This window comes from Hypanus sabinus, chromosome 28, assembly GCF_030144855.1.
Source record: "Hypanus sabinus isolate sHypSab1 chromosome 28, sHypSab1.hap1, whole genome shotgun sequence".
NCBI classification, from domain to species: domain Eukaryota; kingdom Metazoa; phylum Chordata; class Chondrichthyes; order Myliobatiformes; family Dasyatidae; genus Hypanus; species Hypanus sabinus.
Window position 1 is genome coordinate 33419109 of NC_082733.1, and position 21310 is coordinate 33440418.

Consider the following 21310-nt stretch of genomic DNA (forward strand, 5'->3'; position numbering starts at 1 on the left):
GGATCTCTGATGGATGCTGCTTTTCCACAGCAACGTTCCATGTAGATGTGCCTAGTGGTTGGGAGGGTTTTACTCGTGATATACTGGGCCAAATCCACTACCTTTCGTAGGATTTTCTGCTCAAAGGCATTGGTATTCCCATACCAGACTGCAGTGCAGCCAGTCAACAGAGTTTCCAACACTCATCTGTAGAATTTTTGCCATGGTTTTCGATGACATGCCAAATCTCCACAGACTCCTGAGGAAGTAGATAATATTTTTATGATGGGTCGCAATAATATTTTTATGATGGGTCCAGGACAGGATCCCTGAGATAGTGACACCCAGGAATTTAAAGTTACTGGCCCTCTCCACCTCTGATGTTCCAATGATTACTGGCTTATGGACCTCTGGTTTCCCTCCCCGGAAGTCTTCAATCAGTTCCTTGGTCTTATTGACATTGAGTGAGAGGTTGTTGTTATGATACCACTCAGCCAAATTTGCAGTCTCCCTCCTGTATGCTGATTCATCACCGCCTTTGATACAGCCCACATCAGCAAACTTGTATATGGTGGTGGAGCTGTACTTACCAACACAGTCAGAGGAGTAAAGTAGGCAGAGCAGGGGCTAAGTACACATCCCTGCAGTTTCTCTGTGCTGATGGAGATTGTGCAGATGTTTTTGCCAATCCTCTAAAACATAAAACTAATTGAAAGAAAACATAGAGCCAGAAATAACGCGTGTACTCTAATTTCATTCTTAATTTAGCGAGGCACATTTATGATGTGGTGGTGTGATGCTGTAGGCCATTCACGTACTTTTACATATAACCTGTAATGAAGTGTGTGTGTGCGCGCGCATGCCCTTATCTCCTGGTGGAGTCATCGGGGTGCCGTTATGACAAGCTTTTTGCACCGATCTTTTTGGTGATTGCTCATCGTACGACATGTCTTGGGCATCTGAAACCTGGCGGAGCCCATCCCTCTCCAGGTTTTTGGAGCTGGCTGTAATGAATTATGTCACCAATAAAGTATGATAAATTGAACAATATATTTACAATATTGCTCAAATATTAAGTATAATAATTGGCAATCTGGTGAATAGGTGACTGCTAGGTTGGGTTAGCCATCCTGAAATAATACATTATAAAGATAGACTTCGGGATTTGCAAAATGCTTCTCTACTATGAAAAAGGCATCATTAGCATTTTCAGAAGCACTCATTTGTAGGTACTGCAAGAAGAGAGAGATGGAGGAGTGGAGTGCATTGAAGGAGATCACACATGCTGGGTGCAGCAAACCTGTCCCTTTAGACAATGGGCTGGGTAAATGTAACAAAACAAGGGACACTCTCAGAGTTCCATTTGGAGATCAAAGAAACTTTCAACAAAATAACTTATACTGAATCCCACTATTCTGTAAAGAGCATAATGTCTTTATTCCCTTTCAGGTCTGATAATTCTTTGATGAGTTGACCCTTTGCTCTTTTCAAACAGTAGGAACAATAGCTCTACTTTCAACCATGGAACATGCTCTTGCAAACGCCTTCCTCCTTGGCCTGAGGGAGGAATGTTATCTCTGTAACTAATCAGAAGTTATCTGCAGGGAGTTAATTGGTGCCTGCAGGATATTGATTGTATTAAGTAGTGGAAATTGAGCGATAGGTAGCTAAGATACTCTATTTACACTACACATTGTGACAAGTGAAAGATGCCCTACCCAGCATTTGCTGTTAACAAATAGAAGGCATTTGTTTTCTCTGTGGGTACCCAGAATTCTTAGCTGACCCAACGAGGACAGTAATGTTTTCCTTTCTCAACATCAAGGAGAACAAGGTTTCATGGACATTGATGGTTGAGTTGTCCACTTGATGCTGACTGTGCACCTTAACAGTTCTCGGCCTCTCACACCCCCATTTCATTAGACCATAAGACATAGGAGCAGAATTAGGCCTTTCAGCCCACCGAGTCTGCACCGCCAGTTCATCCTGGCTGATCCTGAATCCCTCTCAGCCTCAAACACTTCCCTTTTTGGAATATCCTTTGATGCCCTGACCAATCAGGAAGCTGTCAACTTCTGGTCTGAATATAGCCATGGACGTGGCCTCCTCTGAAATCTGTAGCAGAGCAGTCCACAGATTCAATACTCTCTGGCTAAAAAGTTCATCTTACATCTGTTCTAAAAGGTTGCCCCTAAATTTTGAGTCTATACTGCACTGGAGGAACCATCCTCTCTAGTCCTTTCAACATTTTGTACGTTTCAATGAGATCCCCCCTGCATTCTTCTAAATTCCAGTGAGTACAGGCACAAAGCTGGCCAAATGCTCCTCATATGTTAACCCCTTCATTCCCAGAATCATCCTTGTGAAATCCACTGGACTCTCTCCAATGACAATACATCCTTTCTGAGATACTGACAATACTCCAAGTGAGGCCTGACTACTGTCCTATGAGGCCTCCGCATTATCTCCTTGCTTTTATATTCTATTCCCCTTCAAATAAATGCCATCATTGCATTTGCCTTCTTTACAACGCTCAAACTGTAAATTAATCTTCTAGGAGTCTTGCACGAGAACTTCTATGTCCCTTTTCGTTTGCACGTCTGATGTTTGAATTTTCTCCCCATTTAGATAATAGTCTGCATTATTATTCCTCTTACCAGAATGCATTGTCATACTTTTCCCAATACTGTATTCCATCTGCCACTTTTTTGCCCATTCATCCAATTTGTCAAAGTCCTGCTGCAATCACATTTCTTCCTCCATACTACCTACTCCTCCACCGATCTTTGTATCATCTGCAAAGTTTGCCACAAAGCCATTCATTCCATTATCTACATCATTGACAAACAATGTGAAAAGTAGCAGTCCCAATACTGACTCCTGAGGAGCCACTGGCAGCGAACCAGAAAAGGCCCCCTTTATTCCTACTTGCTGTTTCCTGCCTGTCAGCCAATCCTCTATTCATACCAGTATCTTTCTTGTAACTCCATAGGATCTTACCTTGTTGAGCAGCCTTATATGTGGCATCTTATCAAATGCCTTCTAAAAATCCAAATAATAACATCTAATGCCTCTCCTTTCTCTACCCTGCTTGTTACTTCCTCAAAAAACTCTTTAACAAATTTCTCAGGCAAGATTATTATTCTCCAAGTACCCCAAAACCTCATCCTTAATAGTAGACTCTAACACTTTCCCAACCACTGAGGTTAGGCTAACTGGCTTATAATTTCCTGTCTGTTGCCTTCCTTCCTTCTTAAAAAATGGAGTGACGTTTGCAATTTTCCAGTCCTCTGGGATCATGTCAGAATCAAGTGATTCTGGAAAGATCACGACCAGTGCATCTGTTATCTCTTCAGCAACCTCCCTCAGGACTCTGGGATGTAGTCTGTCTGGTCGTAGTACATTTTCCTTTGTAATAGCAAAGGCGCTCACTCCTGCTCCCTGACACTCATTGACCTCTGGCACACTGCTCAAGTCTTCCACAGTGAAGACTGATGCAAAGTACTCATTAAGTTCACCTGCCATTTCTTTGTCCCCCGTTGTTACTTCACCAGCATCATTTTCCAGTTGGCCAATATCAACTCTCACCTCCGTTTTACTCTTTATATAACTGGAAAAACTTAGTACCCTGCTTTATATCATTGGCTAATTTGCCCTTATATTTAATCTTTTCTTGTAACTTTTTTGGTTGTCTTTTGTCGGATTTTAAAAGTTTCCCTATCGTCCAACTTCCCCCTCACTTTTGCTACCTTATATGCCCTTTCCTCGGCTTTTATGCACTCTTTAACTTCCCTTGTCATCCATGGTTCCATTCCCCATGGTCTCAACCCATACTTGGTCTGGAGACCATCTCCACCATGTGTGTGGCAGGTGTGACCACAGCCACAGTCTTGGGTCCTCGTGCCGTGGCTTTCTACTGATGTGCGGTTGAAAGCATTCTAACATGCTGTCTTACTGTTAGTAGGGAAGCTACACTGGGGCATTCAGGAGGGCACTGCCACAGGTAGTTAAAGCTGCCCAATGCTTCATTAGCACCAGCCTACCTGCCTTTAGGACCAATTATACAGAAAGGTGCCGGAAGTAAGCCAGCAGTATCAGGGAAGATGCTTTCCACCCTGTTCATGGACTATATGACGCACTCAGATCAGGGAGGAGGCTGTGCAGCATCATGCCTTGACTACTAGACCCAAAATCAGTTAAGACCCCAAGCTGTCTGGTTGATCAATACCTCCACCCATTAACCCACCCCAGCACCACTACTTTATCATTTCCTGTCAGAGTCCCATTATGTACAGACACTCCTGTACCTAGCATCACTTAATGTATACAGTCTTTGTATACAAGCTAATCTTATTTATATACGTTCATGTTTTTTATTGAGTTTGTTACGCTGATTTTTTTTCCGCTGTGTCAGATCTACATTAACAATCATTCCATTTTTCTTTACACTTGTGCAGTGAAGAATAACAATAAATTATCTTGAATCATGCCTGACTCTGGACCAGTTCTGAGCAGTGGCCTCAATGAATGGTCATGTGCAGCAAGGCTCACTTTTCATGCAGGCGCTCCGTTTATTAGAGTTGTAGGGCCATTAAGCAGTGCACCATGGAAACAGGACCTTTAGCCTATGTGGTCTGTGCCAAACTATAATTTTGCCTCATCCGATTGTCCTGTGGGTCTTTTGCTCTCCATTCTCCTTCCACCCATATAACTACCCAAACAATCACTTTCGCATCCACTACTTTGGAGGACAGCTCATTCCACACTCACACCACCCTCCGAGTGAACAAGTTCCCCTTCAGTTTCCCCTTAAAAATTTTACCTTTTACTCTTAACCTATAGCCTCTCATTCTAGTCTCACTCAAACATAGTGGAAAAAGTTTGCTTGCATTTACCCTATCTATGTCCCTTATAATTTTGTATACATCTATCACATCTCCCTCTCATTCTCCTGAACTCCAGGGAATAAAGTCTAAACCTATTCAACCTCTCTCTAGAACTCAGATTCTCAAATCCTGGCAACATCCTTGTAGTTTTTTTCTGTACTCTTTCAATCATATGGATATTTCTCCTTCAGGGCAAAATGTTACAAATTTGGCCCCACTAACATCTTATACAGCTTCAACATAACATCCCAACTTCTATGATCAGTACTCTGATTTATGAACAGCAATGTGCCAAAACCTCTCTTTATGACTCTATCTACCTGAGACACTATTTTCAAGGAATTATGGATCTGTATTTGCAGATCTCTTTGTCCTACCGTACCCCTTAGAGCCCTACCTGTGTATATCCTGTCCTCATTTGTCCTCCCAAATTGCAACACCTCACACTTGCCTGCATTAAATTCCACTAATTCCATTATTGTATCTGGTACTCCCAATGCGTCCTCTTCTACATTAGTGAGACCCATCGTAAACTGGGGGACTGCTTCATCGAGCACCTCCACTCCATCCACCAAATGCAGAACATTTTAATTCAGATTCCCATTCCCGTTCTAACAGGCCTCCTCTTGTGCTATGATGAGGTCACCCTCAGGGTGGAGTAGCAATACCCTTTATTCCGTCTGGCTGGTCTCCAGCCTGTTGGCATGAATACTGATTTCTCCTTCCAAACAAAGGAGCTGGTTGTGGACTAGGGGAGGAATGGAGTCGGGCTAACCCCTATTGACATCAATGGATCTGGGGTTGGGAGGGTGAACAGCTTTAAGTTCCTCAGCATAAACATCACCAAGGATCTCACGTGGTCTATACATACCAGCTGTGTGGTGAAAAAGTACAATAGCTCCTCTTTCCTCTCAGACGGTTAAAGTTTGGTATGGGTCTCCAAATCCTAAGGACTTTCTACAGGGGCATAATTGAGAAAATCCTGACTGGCTGCATCACTGCCCGGTACAGGAACTGTACTTCCCTCAGTCACAGCCCAGTGCATCTGTAGGTGTGAACTTCCCACTATTCAGGACATTTACAGAGACCAGTGTGTAAAAAGTACCTGAAGGATCATTGGGGACCCAAGTCACCCCAACCACAAACAGTACCGCAGCCTAAAAGCCAGGACAAACAGAATCCAGGACAGATTCTTCCACCAGGCCATCAGACTGATTAATTCACGCTGATACAATTGTATTTCTAAGCTGTATTGACCACCCTGTTGTACATACCATTTATTACAGATTACCATAAATTCCACATTTAGTCAGAGACATAAAGATTTTTACTCCTCATGTATGTGAAAGATGTAAGTAATTAAATCAATTCAATTCAGTTAAAAAAACTCCCTCCTGCTCCCCTCTTCTATTTCTCACTCTGGCCTCTTGCCTCTTCTCACCTGCCTATCAGCTCCGTCTGGTACCCCTCCACCCGTCCTTTTTCCGATGGTCCACTCTCCATTCCTATCAGATTCCTTCCTCTCTAGCCTGTAATCTACTCACCTGGCTTCACCTATCACTCGTTAGCTCGTCCTCCTTCCCCTACCGCCCTCCATTTTTTTATTCTGGCAGCTTCCCCTTCCAATCCTGAAGAAGGGTTTTAGCCTGAAATATCGAGTGTTTGTTGCTTTCCACGGAACCTGCCTGACCTGGTGAGTTCCCCCAGCAATTTGGGTGCTGCTTTGGATTTCCAGCATAGACAGGATTTTTTGTGTTTGTTAAATTCTCTCTGCCGCTTTTCAGCCCGTTTTTGCAGCTGGTCCAGATTCCGCTGCAAGCTTCCTTGTTGTCCATTCTGCCCCCCCCCCCCAAACTTGACACTGGCAGCTGACCAGAAATCTAATTCAGACTGCTGAGTTTGCTGTCCAAGGGCCTCGTCTTTGCATATATTGTTTGGCCAGTGATCAAGGTGAAAGATGTATTTATTGTCACAGGCACAAGTATAGGTACGCACGGATGAAAAACTTGCAGCAGCATCACAGGCATGTAGCATCGGATGAACAATATTCACAATAAAAACATAAGCATAATTATAGAAGACTGTACAAGAAAGAACACAATTAGAACAAGTTAAGTCCATTGTAGTGCAAAGCAGTCACAGCGTTGCTGTACTGAGATTGTGGCTGTGTGGTTTGGTTCAAGAACTGATTAGTTGAAGGGAAGTAGCTATTCATGAGCTACCTGTGGTGTGGGACTTCAGGAATCTGTTCTTCCTGTCCGGTGGTAGCTACAAAAAGGTTGCATGACCTGGATGTTACACCAGAGTTGGAGGCCTAACGTTCAGGGTCCGGGTCTTTGGAGAGTTCAGAGTTGAGGCCTGGATTTTAGGGTTCTCGTTCTGGTTCTTCATTGGCGAGTTCTGGGGTTGATACCTATGTGTGAAGCCTGAACGTCGATCAGAAGTATGGAAGTCAAGGTCTGATGGCTGGAATCCTGAGTTTGCAAATCCACTGAGAAATCAAAGCCTACTCCTTGTGAATCTGAGAGTCCATTGGAGGACGGAGGCCGTAGATGGCCTGCCTGGGGGTTGGAGGACTGTGCATGTATGTGAGTGAGAGGGAGAAATGGCATAGGCATAGAATATATCAAGCAACAAAACAACAGCAAAACAAGCCCCATTCAAGGCCCGATGGCCGAATCCTTGAGTTGAAAATCCCCTGGAGAAATCAAAGTCTAATTTTTGTGAATCTGAGAGTCCTTTGGAGGCTGAGCATCCTGGTGTCAAAATGTGTGTTGGCTCTTAGGTTGTGTTGGTTGTTAATCCAAACAAAGCATTTCATTTTATGTTTCGATGTACATGTGAGAAATAAAATGAATGTGAATTGTATCCCTTCTAAAGTGTGGAGACCAGAACTGCATACAGTATCCAGCTAATGCTTTATATATCTGTACTATAACTTCCTTATTTTACCGTGCCCTGGCGAATGAAGGCTACTGTCCCACACACACTTCTGTTCTCAGGTTCAGTTAAAACTCAACCAAGCGTCAATGAAACAGGGTAAGAATAAATTTTGATGTAACTGCAGGGAAAAATGCCTAGTTTCAATCAGCCATAGATGCACTCAATTGAATTGAATTAATAAAGTGGTCTTTGCCAGTGATATTCAACTAAAATTGCTCCGTCTCCGAAGAAGAACTCTCCCAAAACCCGTGTTTCTCTGGAAGCTCTGTCAGCTCTTGGTGTTCTTCAGCAGATGCCTCAGTGTGTCCATACCTGGCTAGTTTTAGCTCATGCTCACCCATGGCATGTGACCCCACCTCTGGGCCCTAACTAGACTGTGAACCACTAAGTGCATCAGGCAGGTCCCCTTAGGCCCTTGATGTGTTGGCCTTCCTCTTCAAAGCATCTAGAGACCTGCTGGTGTCTCAGGAATCCAGCGCAATAATCTTTTGACAACTGACCACGCTAGGTTACCAGACTTCTACACCTGGAGGTTATCCTGAAGTCCCTGCAGCTCTCGTGACTTCTATAAATCACAGGAGATTCTTGACAAGTTCAAAGGGTTTGGGAATGTGTGAAGGTTGTTGGAATACTGGATAGTTGAAAACAACTCCACTGTTGTTGAAGATCACCTGTTGTTAAAAGTGTGTTGCAGTTTTATTTAAAGCAATCTCTGATCCACTTGTGTAAGTAAGATTGTATTCAGTCTTTACATCACATAAGCCTTACATTGTGCCCTCAGGGTTATTAACTTTGCTGCTATTGAGATTTATTAGTTAATGCACAACACACCTGTGTCCAAAGGCAAGGCAATTCCCCATTCTTTGATCTCTGTTGGTGTCTCTCCTCTCTACCCCCATGCTCTCTCTCCCCCATTCCCCTCTCTCCCCTCTCACCGTCCTTGCTAGGTCTGTCTCTCTTTGTCCTTGTCTGTCTCTCTCATTCAGTTTCTCACTGTTCTGTGTGTGTGTGTCTCTCTCTCTCTCTCACACTCACTCACACACACTATTCATTTGCATATCTACAATCTAACGAGGCAATTGCATAGACAATCACAGTTTTAATCAACACGAGTGAATCTGCAAATGCTGGAAGTAAATAAAAACACAAATTGCTGGCAGAACTCAGCAGGCCAGACAGCATCTATGGGAGGAGGTAGTGACGACATTTCAGGCCAAAACCCTTCATCAGGAGTTCACAGTTTTAATCAGTTCATTGTGTCACCTTTGTAAAGAAATTGAACTAGATCCACTAGAATCTGGCATGATCTATTTCTGGAGTTAAGACTTTTGTAACTGGATTTGAGGAACGATAACAGCATTCATTTAATCTCCACATTACAATGGAACATTTTAGAAGGGAGCTTTATATTATCACAAGTTACAGCACAGTCACTAGTCCAATACAATTTAGCTTAAACGGGCTTGTGTTACAAAGGGAATGCTTGATGCTAATAACTGCACATTCCCTGGACTTCTCATACCAGGACATTTGAACACTGAGTAATTTAACAAGAGATTGACAGTTAATCATTTGAGAAAGATGGAATCTAAATTAATGCCGAGAAAGGGCAGGTTTCTGCAAGATTACAATGTTTAATGTATCCTGAAAATATTTCAGCACTTGAAAAGCACATTAACATTTTTGGAGAATTAAACAACCATTTTCTCGTGTAATTTAGAGCCCAACCCTGAGATTGAGGTTAAAAGCAGTTTTACTGGAGCTTGGTTTACATACATAACACTCCCACTGAAGTTTGTTAAGATCGGCTGTCCTTAGTTAAAACCCCACCTGGCTGTCAGATGTTACTGAGATGTGAATCCACATTGTTAATCTTTGTCTCTAGCTTCTTGGTAACAGAGGCAAGGAAATTCTCACTGGAAACAGTATTTTTCATGGAGGTCCGAATGACTCTCTGTTATATCAGGAGTAAAAAGCTGCTGAGAAAGAAAATGAGACTGAACAATCAATTCCAAAGACTGTGTCCAGAGGAAATGCACTTTGGCTATGAGCGTAGGAAAAAGATAAAGCATTGTGAGAATTAGCAGAGTTATAAAACTTAAATACTTAGATGTATTTCATGTTAAACTGTAAGTCCCCAACAAGTGGAGCATGCTAACAAACTACTGAACGATTCACATCAGGGCTGATTAAGAAGTGCATCTTCAAATGTTTTTGGTAACTGGAATAGGCCATATCAGAGACACTAGGAGGCATTTATGGTAAAATTTACTATGAGAAAACTTTTTTTAAAAAGTAGTAGAACTGTGGATTTCATCAGATAATAAATTCCTCCACTGTCTGAACTGAACTTCCCAGAGAGAGGTGAATCTGTGGAATTCTCTGCCCATTGAAGCAGTGGAGGCTACCTCAGAAAATACACTTAAAACAAGGTTGGATAGATTTTTGCGCAGCAGGGGAATTAAGGGTTATATAAAAGGTGAGTAGGCAGAGATGGTCAGATCAGCCATGATCTTATTGAATGGCAGAGCAGGCTCGTCAGGCCAGATGGCCTTCCCCTGCTCCTATTTCTTACGTTCTTGTGTAATAAATTAGTTTGCAAGCTTCTCTCTGTCACCCTCTGGAAAATGGAGTTATGTTTCACTTGGTAATGGGGTCAGAGGAATCAGAATCAGGTTCTTTGTTGCTAACGTATGTTGTGAAATTTGTTGCAGCAGTATGAAGCAAGACATAAAAACTTGCCACAAGTTACAATAAAAGTTAAAATAAATTGTGCAAAAGAGGAATAGTGAAGTAGAGCAGTCAGAAATCAGATGGCAGAGGGAAAGAGACTGTTCCAAAATGTTCAATGTGTAGCTTGAAGCTCCTGTACCTCCTCTCCGATGGTAGTATTGAGAAGAGGGCATGTCCTGGATGGTGACAGTCCTAAATGATGAACGCTACCCTCTTGAGGCACCACCTTTTGAAAATGATCTTGATGGTGGGGGCACTCGTGCCCCTGATAGAGCTGGCTGAGTTTGAAACTGGAATTGTCACACGTACCAAGTTAAAATGAAAATTTGTCTTGCATACTTTTCATACAGACCAGATTATTACACAGTACATGAAGTAGAACAAGGTAAAACCATATATTAAACTGCAATAGCTACAGAGAAAGTGCAGTGTAGATAAACAAGGTGCAGTCCCATCATAACAAGGTAGATTGTGAGGTCAGGAGTCCAATTTATCATAGGAGGGAACTATTTAGTAGTCTTACAGTAGTGGGGGTAGAAGCTGTCTTTGTTACCAGAGAGGCTTCCATCTGAGTATGGCCCACAAAGCAAGGCTGTGCTTGCGGTTGAGGCAAGTAAGGGATTGGTCCAGGTTGCATTGCTGCCTGAAGTCATTGGCTATTATTTGTATGGAGATCAAGAGTGTTGGAGCGAATTTTGGGGTTAGCAGAGGTGAGGACCTTCGTTGGTCAGAGTTGACCGGGGATATTGAGTCCTAGCTGTCTAGATACACAAGCCTGGGCAGTACGATACGGAGAGCAAGCTGTTGCCCACGTAGCAAGCTCCCCCTCTCCACACAACTGATGAACCCAGAGGAGGAGATGAGGCCGATACAGTTTGGTACCAGCAGGGTCACAGGAGTTGCCAGTCAGCATTGATCACAGGGTAGGTAGCGATTATCTTAACTGACTTCGGCCACTAGCCTTTACATTCAAATATACATCGAAGATTAAATTCAAAATGCAGACCTGATAGACCAGGAAACAGGAGTTTAACTAATTGTCTACATATGCACGGATCCAATCAACATCCCACTTCTGACACCAAATTTGTGATTCAGGCAGGTCCAGTTGCATTGCTGCCCAAAGTCACTAGTTATTATTTGTATGGAGATAAACAGCATTTCCATCTCCTCTGATTTTAATTGCAGAGTCAAACAGTACACAAATATTCTCTTTAACCATTATTTTTACACTAACCGTCAAGCAACCATCTACACCAGGGTTTCCCAACCTGGGGTCCAAGGACTACTTGCATAATGGTACTGGCATAAAAAAGGTTGGGAACCCTAATCCACGCAAAAGTTTACACTAATCCCATGCTAAAGTTTACACTAATCCCATACTATTCATCCCACACATCCATCAAGCTCCCCACCCTCAGACTCTGCTATTCACCTACACATTAGGGGCCAACGCAGTGGGCAATTAACCTAGTAACCTGCGTGTCTTTGGGACTTGGAAGGAAACTGGAGCACCCGGAGAAGACCCACACTGTCACAAGGGAATGCTGCAAGCTCCACACAGACAGAGCCAGGATCAGAATTGAACCTTGGTTACTGGAGCTGTGATGCAGCAAGTTGTCCTTCCTCCCTTAATTTTGATAACTTTTGAAGAGTTCGAAAAATCCTTTTGGGGAAGCTTAAGTTCTTTGCTATTTTTTCCAAGTTAAGAAAGGTGCTTTACAAAGTGGCATTCTGATCAGTTAATCATTAGTACAAGTTATCTTTTAAATTTACTTAATTTTATGTTATTGAGACACAACGCAAAATAGGCTCTTCTGGCCCTTTGAGCCATGCCATCCAGCAACCCCTAATTTAAGCCTTACCTATTCATGGGACAATTTACAATGTTCGATTAACCTACTGACCATCAACAATTTCTTAAAATTTTATGACAACTTTTTGTCTTTCTAGGGTAGATAGCATTTGTCAATTTGTGGCAGTGGAGACTAGAACTACAAACAGACCTGGCAGGACAAGGAAGCCAAGCTAACTTCAGTGAACCAGTAGGGTTTTTAATCACAGCCCAACAGCTTTGAGATCACTGTTACTGATGCTATAATTTTATATCCAAATTATTTATACTTACGTAGGAACATAATGGGATTTTATGACAATGGGTGGGTCATAATGCGATTTGAATTCCTATTCTCTTTTGCTAGATTAGGTTTCTGGAATACAAATCGAGTAAAACAATATTTAACTCCCTATGACCTATCAACCTCGAAAAGAACAGCGAAAAAACAACTTGTATAGCAACTTTATTGTAGAAGTGCATTTGGTGAACATACAGTAAATCAAAAACAACAGGAAAGGATCTGAAATGTGATGGAAAAACTAAACCTAACGCTTGTCGGGGAAGTGGTTTAAAAGGAGACTTTTTAACATATCCTAAGTTGAAGCTAGGATGTTTCTTGAGTTTTGGTAAATTCCATTTGCACTCACAGTTACAGAATGGTGAACCTTTGAATAAAATGTTTATAAATATCAAAGCGTTTGTTTATTCCATATATAAACCTGACCGCTTCATGATTCATTTAATTAGCTGTCCAATCGAAGGGTCTTCACGCAACATGTTGGCTGCCGACTCTTCATTCTGTTCATACTGATTTCCCTCTACCCTGCTGCCTGACTACTGGATTTCTGCATTTTTATCCAAAGTACAAATACATCATGCGTTTGGAGAGAGGGATATAGAGAAGGTTTTATTGACTTAGGGGGTACATGTACAGAGTGTCTAAAGGATTGGATATAAATACAACAAAGGAGCAGAGTTGGTACAAACCGTCTCTGGTGCTTTCATACAGTAAATCTTATTTATAACTGTTCAAATGTATATATTTTTCAGATATCAATGACTGTGCTTCCCAGCCTTGCAAAAATGGAGGGAGCTGTGTGGATCTCAATGCAGATTACTCATGTAGTTGTCCGTCTCCGTACGTTGGAAGGTCCTGCCAGCACAGTGAGTCTTCTGCTACTCATCAGCTCACAACCTTGGGGGGTGGTGCGTACAGGTTGGAGATTTTCCCTTCATGTCTGGGATCTAGACTCACTTCCCAAGGAACTGATGGTCAGAATTACCATCTCCCCCTATACTAGCTATGACATGGGACCACAGATAGTCTAAAGTGCTCCCAACGTTTAACAGAAATTGATGGGTTCATGGTGCTTTTGACTTGACTGTAGCAAATTGCAGAGGCCATAATCCCACCTATCTTTACTGACCCAAATATGAATATAAAATTATTTCCGAGAATATTTCAAATCAGACACAGAGTAATGGTTCCTCTAACAACACACACAAAATGCTGGAGGAACTCAGCAGGCCAGGTAGCACCTAAGGAAAAGAAGTATAGACCACGTTTCAGGCCAGAACCCTTCGACAGGAAGGTCTTTAGGCTGGCTTGCTGAGTTCCTCCAGCATTTTGTGTGTGTTGCTTGAATTTCCAGCATCTGCAGATTTTCTCTTGTTAATGGTTCCTCTGCTCTGTCATAGGAAGGTGCCCTGTCATAGATAATATTCTCTATGACGGGTCACCTGGTTAGGCCAGAGTAGAGGCACCATTACTCTGTGCCTAATTTGAACTGTTTTTGGAAATAATTCTTCCCAGCACTGATTTAGTTCTCCATTTTGATGTTTCTTGCCTTAATTTGTAATTGGTAAGTGGTTTATTATTATCACATGTGCCAAGATGCAGGGAAAAACGTTGTTTTGCATGCTGCCCATACAGATCATTTCAAAGCTGAAGTACATTCAGGTACTACAGTGGGAAAAGCAGTATCAGAATGCAGAAAATAGTGTTATAGTTACAGAGATAGTGCGGTGCAGGTAGACAATAAGGCCACAGTGAGGTAGATTGTGAGGTCAATCAAATGCCTGAGTCAGTGGTGGAGGCAGATACACTAGTGAAGTTTAAGAGACTACTAGACAGGTATATGGAGGAATTTAAGGTGGAGGGTTATATGAGAGGCAGGGTTTGAGGGTCACCACAACATTGTGGGCCGAAGGGCCTGTAATGTGCTGTACTATTCTATGTTCTATGTTAAATATTGAAAGGCCGAGATAGTGTGGACGTGGAGAGGATGCTTCCTATAGTGGGGGAGTCTAGGACCAGAAGGGACTCCTCAGAATAGAAGGACACCCCTTTAGAACAGAGATGAGAAGGAATTTGTTTAGCCAGAGGATGGTGAATCTGGAATTCATTGCCATGGATGTATGTGGAGCAATGTCCCCTCTTATTTGTAGTGACTACTGTGTGCAAAAATCTTGTGCTGAGCAATCTTTTGCCTAGTGACAACATCATGTGTGCACTGAATTTCTCAGTAAGAGTAAACCTGAAGCTATTCTAAGGATAATAAACCACCAAATACAGTTTGTTGCTCTTTGTTTAAAACAAATAAAACACATCAATGATTAGATTAGATTAGATTAGATTCAACTTTATTGTCATTGTGCCGAGTACAGATACAAAGCCAATGAAATGCAGTTAGCATCTAACCAGAAAAGCAAAGAATAGTGTTATTTACAAAATAACTGCAAGTGAAAAGTAAGTGCTACAGCACACAAATATGAAAGTACTGAGACGGTACAATATGGGTGCAATACTGCTTCGCGCTGTGATGTGAGGTTCAGCAGGGTCACAGCCTCAGGGAAGAAGCTCTTCCTGTGCCTGCTGGTGGGGAGCGGAGGCTCCTGTTGCACCTACCATATGGGAGGAGAGTAAAAAGTCCATGGTTAGGGTGAGATGCATCCTTGATAATGCTTTTCGCCCTGCCCAGGCAGCATTTATGGTAAACACGAGGAAGTCTGCAGATGCTGGAAATCCAAGCACCACACACAAACTGCTGGTGGAACACAGCAGGCTAGGCAGCATCTATAGGAAGAAGCACTGTTGACGTTTCGGGCCGAGACCCTTCGTCTGGACTAACTGAAAGGAAAGATAGTGAGAGATTTGTAAGTAGGAGGGGGAGGGGGAAATGTGAAATGATAGGAGAAGACCGGAGGGGGTGAGGTGAAGCTGAAAGCTGGAAAGGTGATTGGCAAAAGGGATACAGAGCCGGAGAAGGAAAAGGATCATGGGACGGGAGGCTTAGGGAGAAACCCCCCCCCCCCAAGGTACGTTGTTCGTGTCATCAACCAAAAGAGTCCGAGGATGTGCTGGGGGGGGGGGGGCCTGCAAGTTGTCGCCATGCTTTCGGTGACATAGCATGCCCACAACTTACTAACACTAATCTGTATGTCTTCGGAATATGGGACGAAACCAGAGCACCCGGAGGAAACCCGTATAGGCGTGGTAGAACATACAAACTCCTTACAGAGATAGTGGCAGGAATTGAACCTGGGACACCAGCGCTGTAAAGCGTTACACTGTCTTTGGGATTTTGCTTTAATCTTTCAATGGTCTGGAGTTAGGATGAGGTGGTTTGAAGAGGGGATACGGAATCTTCTCAGCTTTCTGTGATTGTTCATTACCAGGTGATTCCACCTCCAAGAGCTGGTCAACACCTCGGTCAAGCCCATCGATTATCAGTTAGACTCCAGCTACTCAGCACCTTATGTGCTGTCTGTACTAATTCATAAACACAAGAGACTGTAGAGAAGCTGGAAACATCGATACTTCTAATTTCTGGTTATTTCTTCCCCACCCCTCTCCCTGTCCTCTTTTTTTTCCATTTCCAATTCTGGTTCCCCTCTCAACCTTCTCTTATCAGCTGCCCATCACCTCCATTTGGTGCCCCTCCTTTCCTTCCTTCCATGGTTCACTGTTGTGTCCTTTCAGATTCCCTCTTCTTCAACCCTTAACCTTTTCCACCTATCATCTTCCAGCTTCTTACTTCATTCTCCCTTCCCCCACCTTCCCCCTTACCTGCCAGCTTGCATTCCTTATCCCACCCCCCACCTTTCTCACACTGACTTCTTCCCCTTTTCTTTCCAGTCCTGATGAAGGGTCGTGGCCCAAAATGTTGACCGTTTATTCCCCTCCATAGATGTTGCCTGATCTGCAGAGTTCATCCAACATTTTGTCTGTGTTATAGTAATACACTTGGCTTTTTCTCTGGGGGGGGGTGATTTTTTTGCTATATTTTAAATATCCTTCCATGAAAGGGGTGTGCAGTTCAAATGCTGATCAAACTCACCAACTGCTCAGACACTCCCCGTACCTTTGCTATTTCTGCATTTGAGATGCTCTTCCCTCGTTTTACTGTTTGTTAATTTGAAGTCATCCAGAACTCTGCTGCAGGTGACAAAGTGGGTATTGCCCTGTTTATTAATTAGCTCTATTATCTACACTGGCTCCATGTTTTGCTTTTAAAAATTCCTATTCTTTGTTGTAGATAACTCCATGCTCCTACTCTCTCTCCCTATCCAATGCCAAAATCCTCCGATTTTGCCTCTGAATCTGCCCAGTGATTCCCAGATTTTCTGAATGAAAACCCCACTTCTCACTCTCAGTCTCCAACTCCACCCCCTCTTTGAGAAGATTTCTTGAACTTGCAGTAATTGTCACACCCCGCCCTTCACCATTCTCCATTCCCATCTCCCTCTCTCACCTTATCTCCTTACCTCCCTCTGGTGCTCCGCCCCCTTCCCTTTCTTCCATGGCCTTTTGCCCTCTCCTGTCGGATTCCCTCTTCTCCAGCCCTTTATCTCCTTCACCAATCAACTTCCCAGCTCTTCACTTCAGCCCCTCCGCCTCTCCCAGTTTTACCTATCACCTACTACCTTGTACTTCTCCCCCACCCCCACCTTCTTACTCTGATTTCTGATCTAATTTTTCCAGTCCTGACGAAGGGTCTTGGCTTGAAGCATTGACTATTTACTCTTTTCCATAGATGCTGTCTGGCCAGCTGAGTTCCTCAAGCATTTTGTGTGTATTACTTCAATTTCTAGCTTCTGCAGACTTCCTCTTGTTTGTGATCTAACCTCACCCCACCATAAAACCCTGATGGCAGTACAAGCCAGACTTTTAGGTATCATAGAGAGGTTCTGCTCTCTCCCCCTCTCTCCTCATCAAATTGCTTCTTAAAAGCTTTACTCCTTGGCAAGTGTAGCATAGCCCCAACATCACATTCTGAGAATTCTCTTCAATTTCTGTTTGCTGATTCTGTGATCTATCATCGGGACACTTTGTGTGTGTAAAGTGTTTGATAACTGCAGGTTGTTCTTGTCACCAGGCCCCTCCCATTCACCACAGCTTTGTATTACCTTACAGTGCTGCAATTTCCTCACCCCTGCCCCCAGCTTTCCTCCTGTTACCCACCTCACCCTTAACACAACATCCCGTCCTCCTTCAGCTGAGCATGAACAAATAGAAAGGGGGATTCACAGGAGGGATAGATGGGGCTGCTGACAAATATTGGTCAAGGGATAAAAAGTTTTAAAGAGCTTTTAAAATATAACTGAGGTACAAATGGCTGTGGTTTTCTTTGTACCTTTATTCTCCCAGAACTGAATGGTTCGGGGAAATGCTCGAAGGAATGTACCCTGCTGCTGAGGTGTGGGTTTATGGAGACAATGATTTGTTAACTTTGCAAGTGATTGGAATGTGGAGGAACCAGACTATAAAGCCAGCAGTCATTGTGTTTGCCCCTTAGTGTAAACTCAGTTATCCTTGGGTTGGTCTTTCCTTTCAGTATGCTAATTCACTTTAACAGTCAGCTCTTTTTCAGATTAAAGGGGATGTGATTCTGAAGCAAAGAGAACATAAAAATTGCAAGGATCTTCTCTTGCATTCAAATTTAGAATTCAATGAATTGCCTAATAATATACTTTTCTTCCTGAAACATCAGAGCTCCTTTCCTCTTTCCTTTTCTTCAACTGTACTCATGTCATCGAAGACCAGACTGAGGAGGCGTTTGAATGTAAGAAAGCCAGATACCAGGAGCTGGTAGAGATCGGGGTGGAGGGCACAATGTTTTGCTGCTGCTTGCTGTGCAGAACCTACTCTCTCCTTGGCATTACGGGGGCTGCAAAGAAAAGAGCCGTCAGGACCATCACAGAGGCTGCTGTGCGAGCCTCCAGATGGCTATGGGTCAAGTTGTGTGACCCATAGACCAATGCTGCTGGGACACAAGCTAAGGCCTGATCGATCCTGGATGGGTAGCCAGTAACACATGGAAGTTACTGGAAGAACTCAGGACTGATGAACAGTCTCGGCCCGAAAGTTGACTGCCCATTCCTCTCCTTAGATGCTACGTGATCTGCTGAGTATCTTGTGTGTTACAAAGAGGAGGAAATCTGCAGATGCTGAAAATCAAATAAATACACACAAAATACTGGAGGAACTCAGCGGGCCAGGCTGCATCTTTGGAAAAGATAATTCGGTCTGAAAGATGAAAGTTTTCGGCCCGAAGTGTCAATTGTTTACTCTTTTCCATAGATGCTGTCTGACCTGCTGAATTCCTCCAGCATTTTGTGTGTGTTGCTTGTGTGTTACTCTGGATTTCCAGCATCTGCAAGATCTTTTGTGCTTTTAACCAGTAACACTTGATTTTTACCATGCATTTACTTATTATAACCATGTACACTACCTACTCTGCCAGCTCCACAGAAGCAAGAACTTTCATTGCACCCTGGTAGTCACCACCTTATTAGGTACACCTATACACCTACTAGTTAATGCAAATATCTAATCAGCCAATCATGTGGCAGCCACCCAATGTATAAAAGCATGCAGACCTGGTCAAGAGGTTCAGTTGTTCTTTAAACCAAACATCAGATTGGGGAAGAAATGTGATCAAAGTGACTTTGACTATGGAATGATTGTTGACGCCAGACGGTGGTTTGAATATCTCAGAAACTGCTCTTCTGCTGGGATTTTCAAGCATAACAGTCTCAAGAAGTTACAGAGAATGGTGTGAAAAACAAAAAAAAATCCAGTGTGCGGTAGTTCTTTGTTAATGATGAGGTCAGAGGAGAATGGTCAGACAGGTTCAAGCTGACAGGAAGGGGACAGTAACTCAAATAAACACACATTACAACAGCGGAGTGCAGAAGAGCATCTCAGAACGCAAAACACGTTGAACCTTGAAGCAGATGGGCTACACAGCTGCAGAAGACCATGAACATACTCAGTGACCACTGTATTAGGTACAGGAGGTAACTAATGAAGTGACCACAGACTGCATATAGTATTAAACTTATCTAGACGTACAAAAAAGCTGGATGAACTCAGCAGGTCCCGATAAAGTACGGATGCTGCCCGACCTGCTGAGTTCATCCAGCTTTTTTGTACGTCTTGCTTTGACCACAGCATCTACAGTGCACTTTGTGTTTATTAAACTTATCTAATCTTGGGCACATCACCAATGTTTGTCAGTGATTTTGAGTCTTGATTATTCACCTGTAATTTTTTTCCCTTTCAGAATGTGTATCCGCCCTAGGTATGCAGGGAGGAGCAATTGAAGACAATCAGATCACTGCATCCTCCACACATCTGGGATTCTTGGGCCTAAAACGCTGGCGCCCAGAGCTAGCACGACTTAACAACAAAGGAATTGTCAATGCTTGGAGTATGGCGACCTTTGACCATAATCCTTGGTTTCAGGTACAGGTTTCCCCCGCTATCCGAAGGTAGAGCGTTCCTATGAAACCATTTGTAAACCGAAATGTCGTAAGGCAAAGAAGCAATTAGCATTAATTTATATGGGAAAAAATTTTGTGCATTCCCAGAACCAAAAAAAACCTACCAAATCATACCAAATAACACATAAAACCTAAAATACCACTAACATAAAGTAAGAATGATATGATAAATATACACCCTATATTAAGTAGAAATATTGTAGGTACGGTGTAGTTTCATTTATCAAAATCGGGAAGACAGCGAGCCAAAATCGATTTGGAGAAAAAAAATTGGCACATACACGCTTACCTACACACATACGCATGTACACGCATGCGCAAACAACTGCCCTCACAAGGCTTCACGGTCATTGAAGTCTTTCTTGGGGTAAACACATGTATAAAGCGGGCATCTTTTTTTTGTAAAAGCGAAAATCCTCGTTGGTTAGCGAAAACAGGTCTTTCGTAACAGCGAGTTGTCGTAAAGCGAAAGTTCGAAAAACAGGGGACACCTGTACTGAGAATCTGACCAGAAACTCTTGCAGAGTAGCAATCACCAAAGTCAATAATACTTTGAACCATCTCACCAGATATGGGTCACAGGAAATCATAATCAAATAGCATCAATTCCTGTTAAGATCTGAGTATTTCACTGTAATGCAGAGCATGGCAGGGCAGAACGAACTCCTTCATCCCAACAGGTGTATGCTGGTACTGTGGGTCTGGATGAATTCACACCCAACTTTGTAATGAAAGTAGAAAATGCACTCAACAGTTCAGGCAGCATCCGTTGAGAAATGGCTATATGTCTACCATTACATCAGCTGAAAGCAGAATATTTTTCAGAAAGGTGCAAGTATGAGTTTTAATTCCATGGTGTCCCTTTCATAATTAAACTAACAACTGAGAAATACTCAATAAGTCAGGCAGCAAAATTCTGATGTAAGATACCAGCCTAAAGTATTAGCTCTAATTCTTTCTCTCTCTCCACAGTTGCTGCATGACATGCTGAATATCTCCCACATCATTTTATTTCAGGTTTCCAGTTCATATATTTAGGAACTGGCTTTAAGATCTTTTTTATTTACAAACCTCCTTGATGCCTTTTGTGTACAAAAGCCTAATGTCAGTTTTGATATACTCTGTAGTTAAAAATTAAAAGGAC

General features: G+C 42.8%; 1 protein-coding gene across 4 annotated transcripts in view; it reads left to right on the forward strand.

The window, feature by feature from the left end:
- The window catches only part of LOC132382568 (EGF-like repeat and discoidin I-like domain-containing protein 3), a 114681-nt gene that overhangs the window by 68438 nt on the left and 24933 nt on the right, over positions 1–21310 (forward strand). For all 4 annotated transcript variants that reach the window (XM_059952901.1, XM_059952899.1, XM_059952903.1 and 1 more), the window contains 2 exons: positions 13429–13542; positions 19947–20128. In XM_059952901.1, the coding sequence (XP_059808884.1) occupies positions 13429–13542; positions 19947–20128 (296 nt within the window). The remainder of the gene's footprint in view (positions 1–13428; positions 13543–19946; positions 20129–21310) is intronic.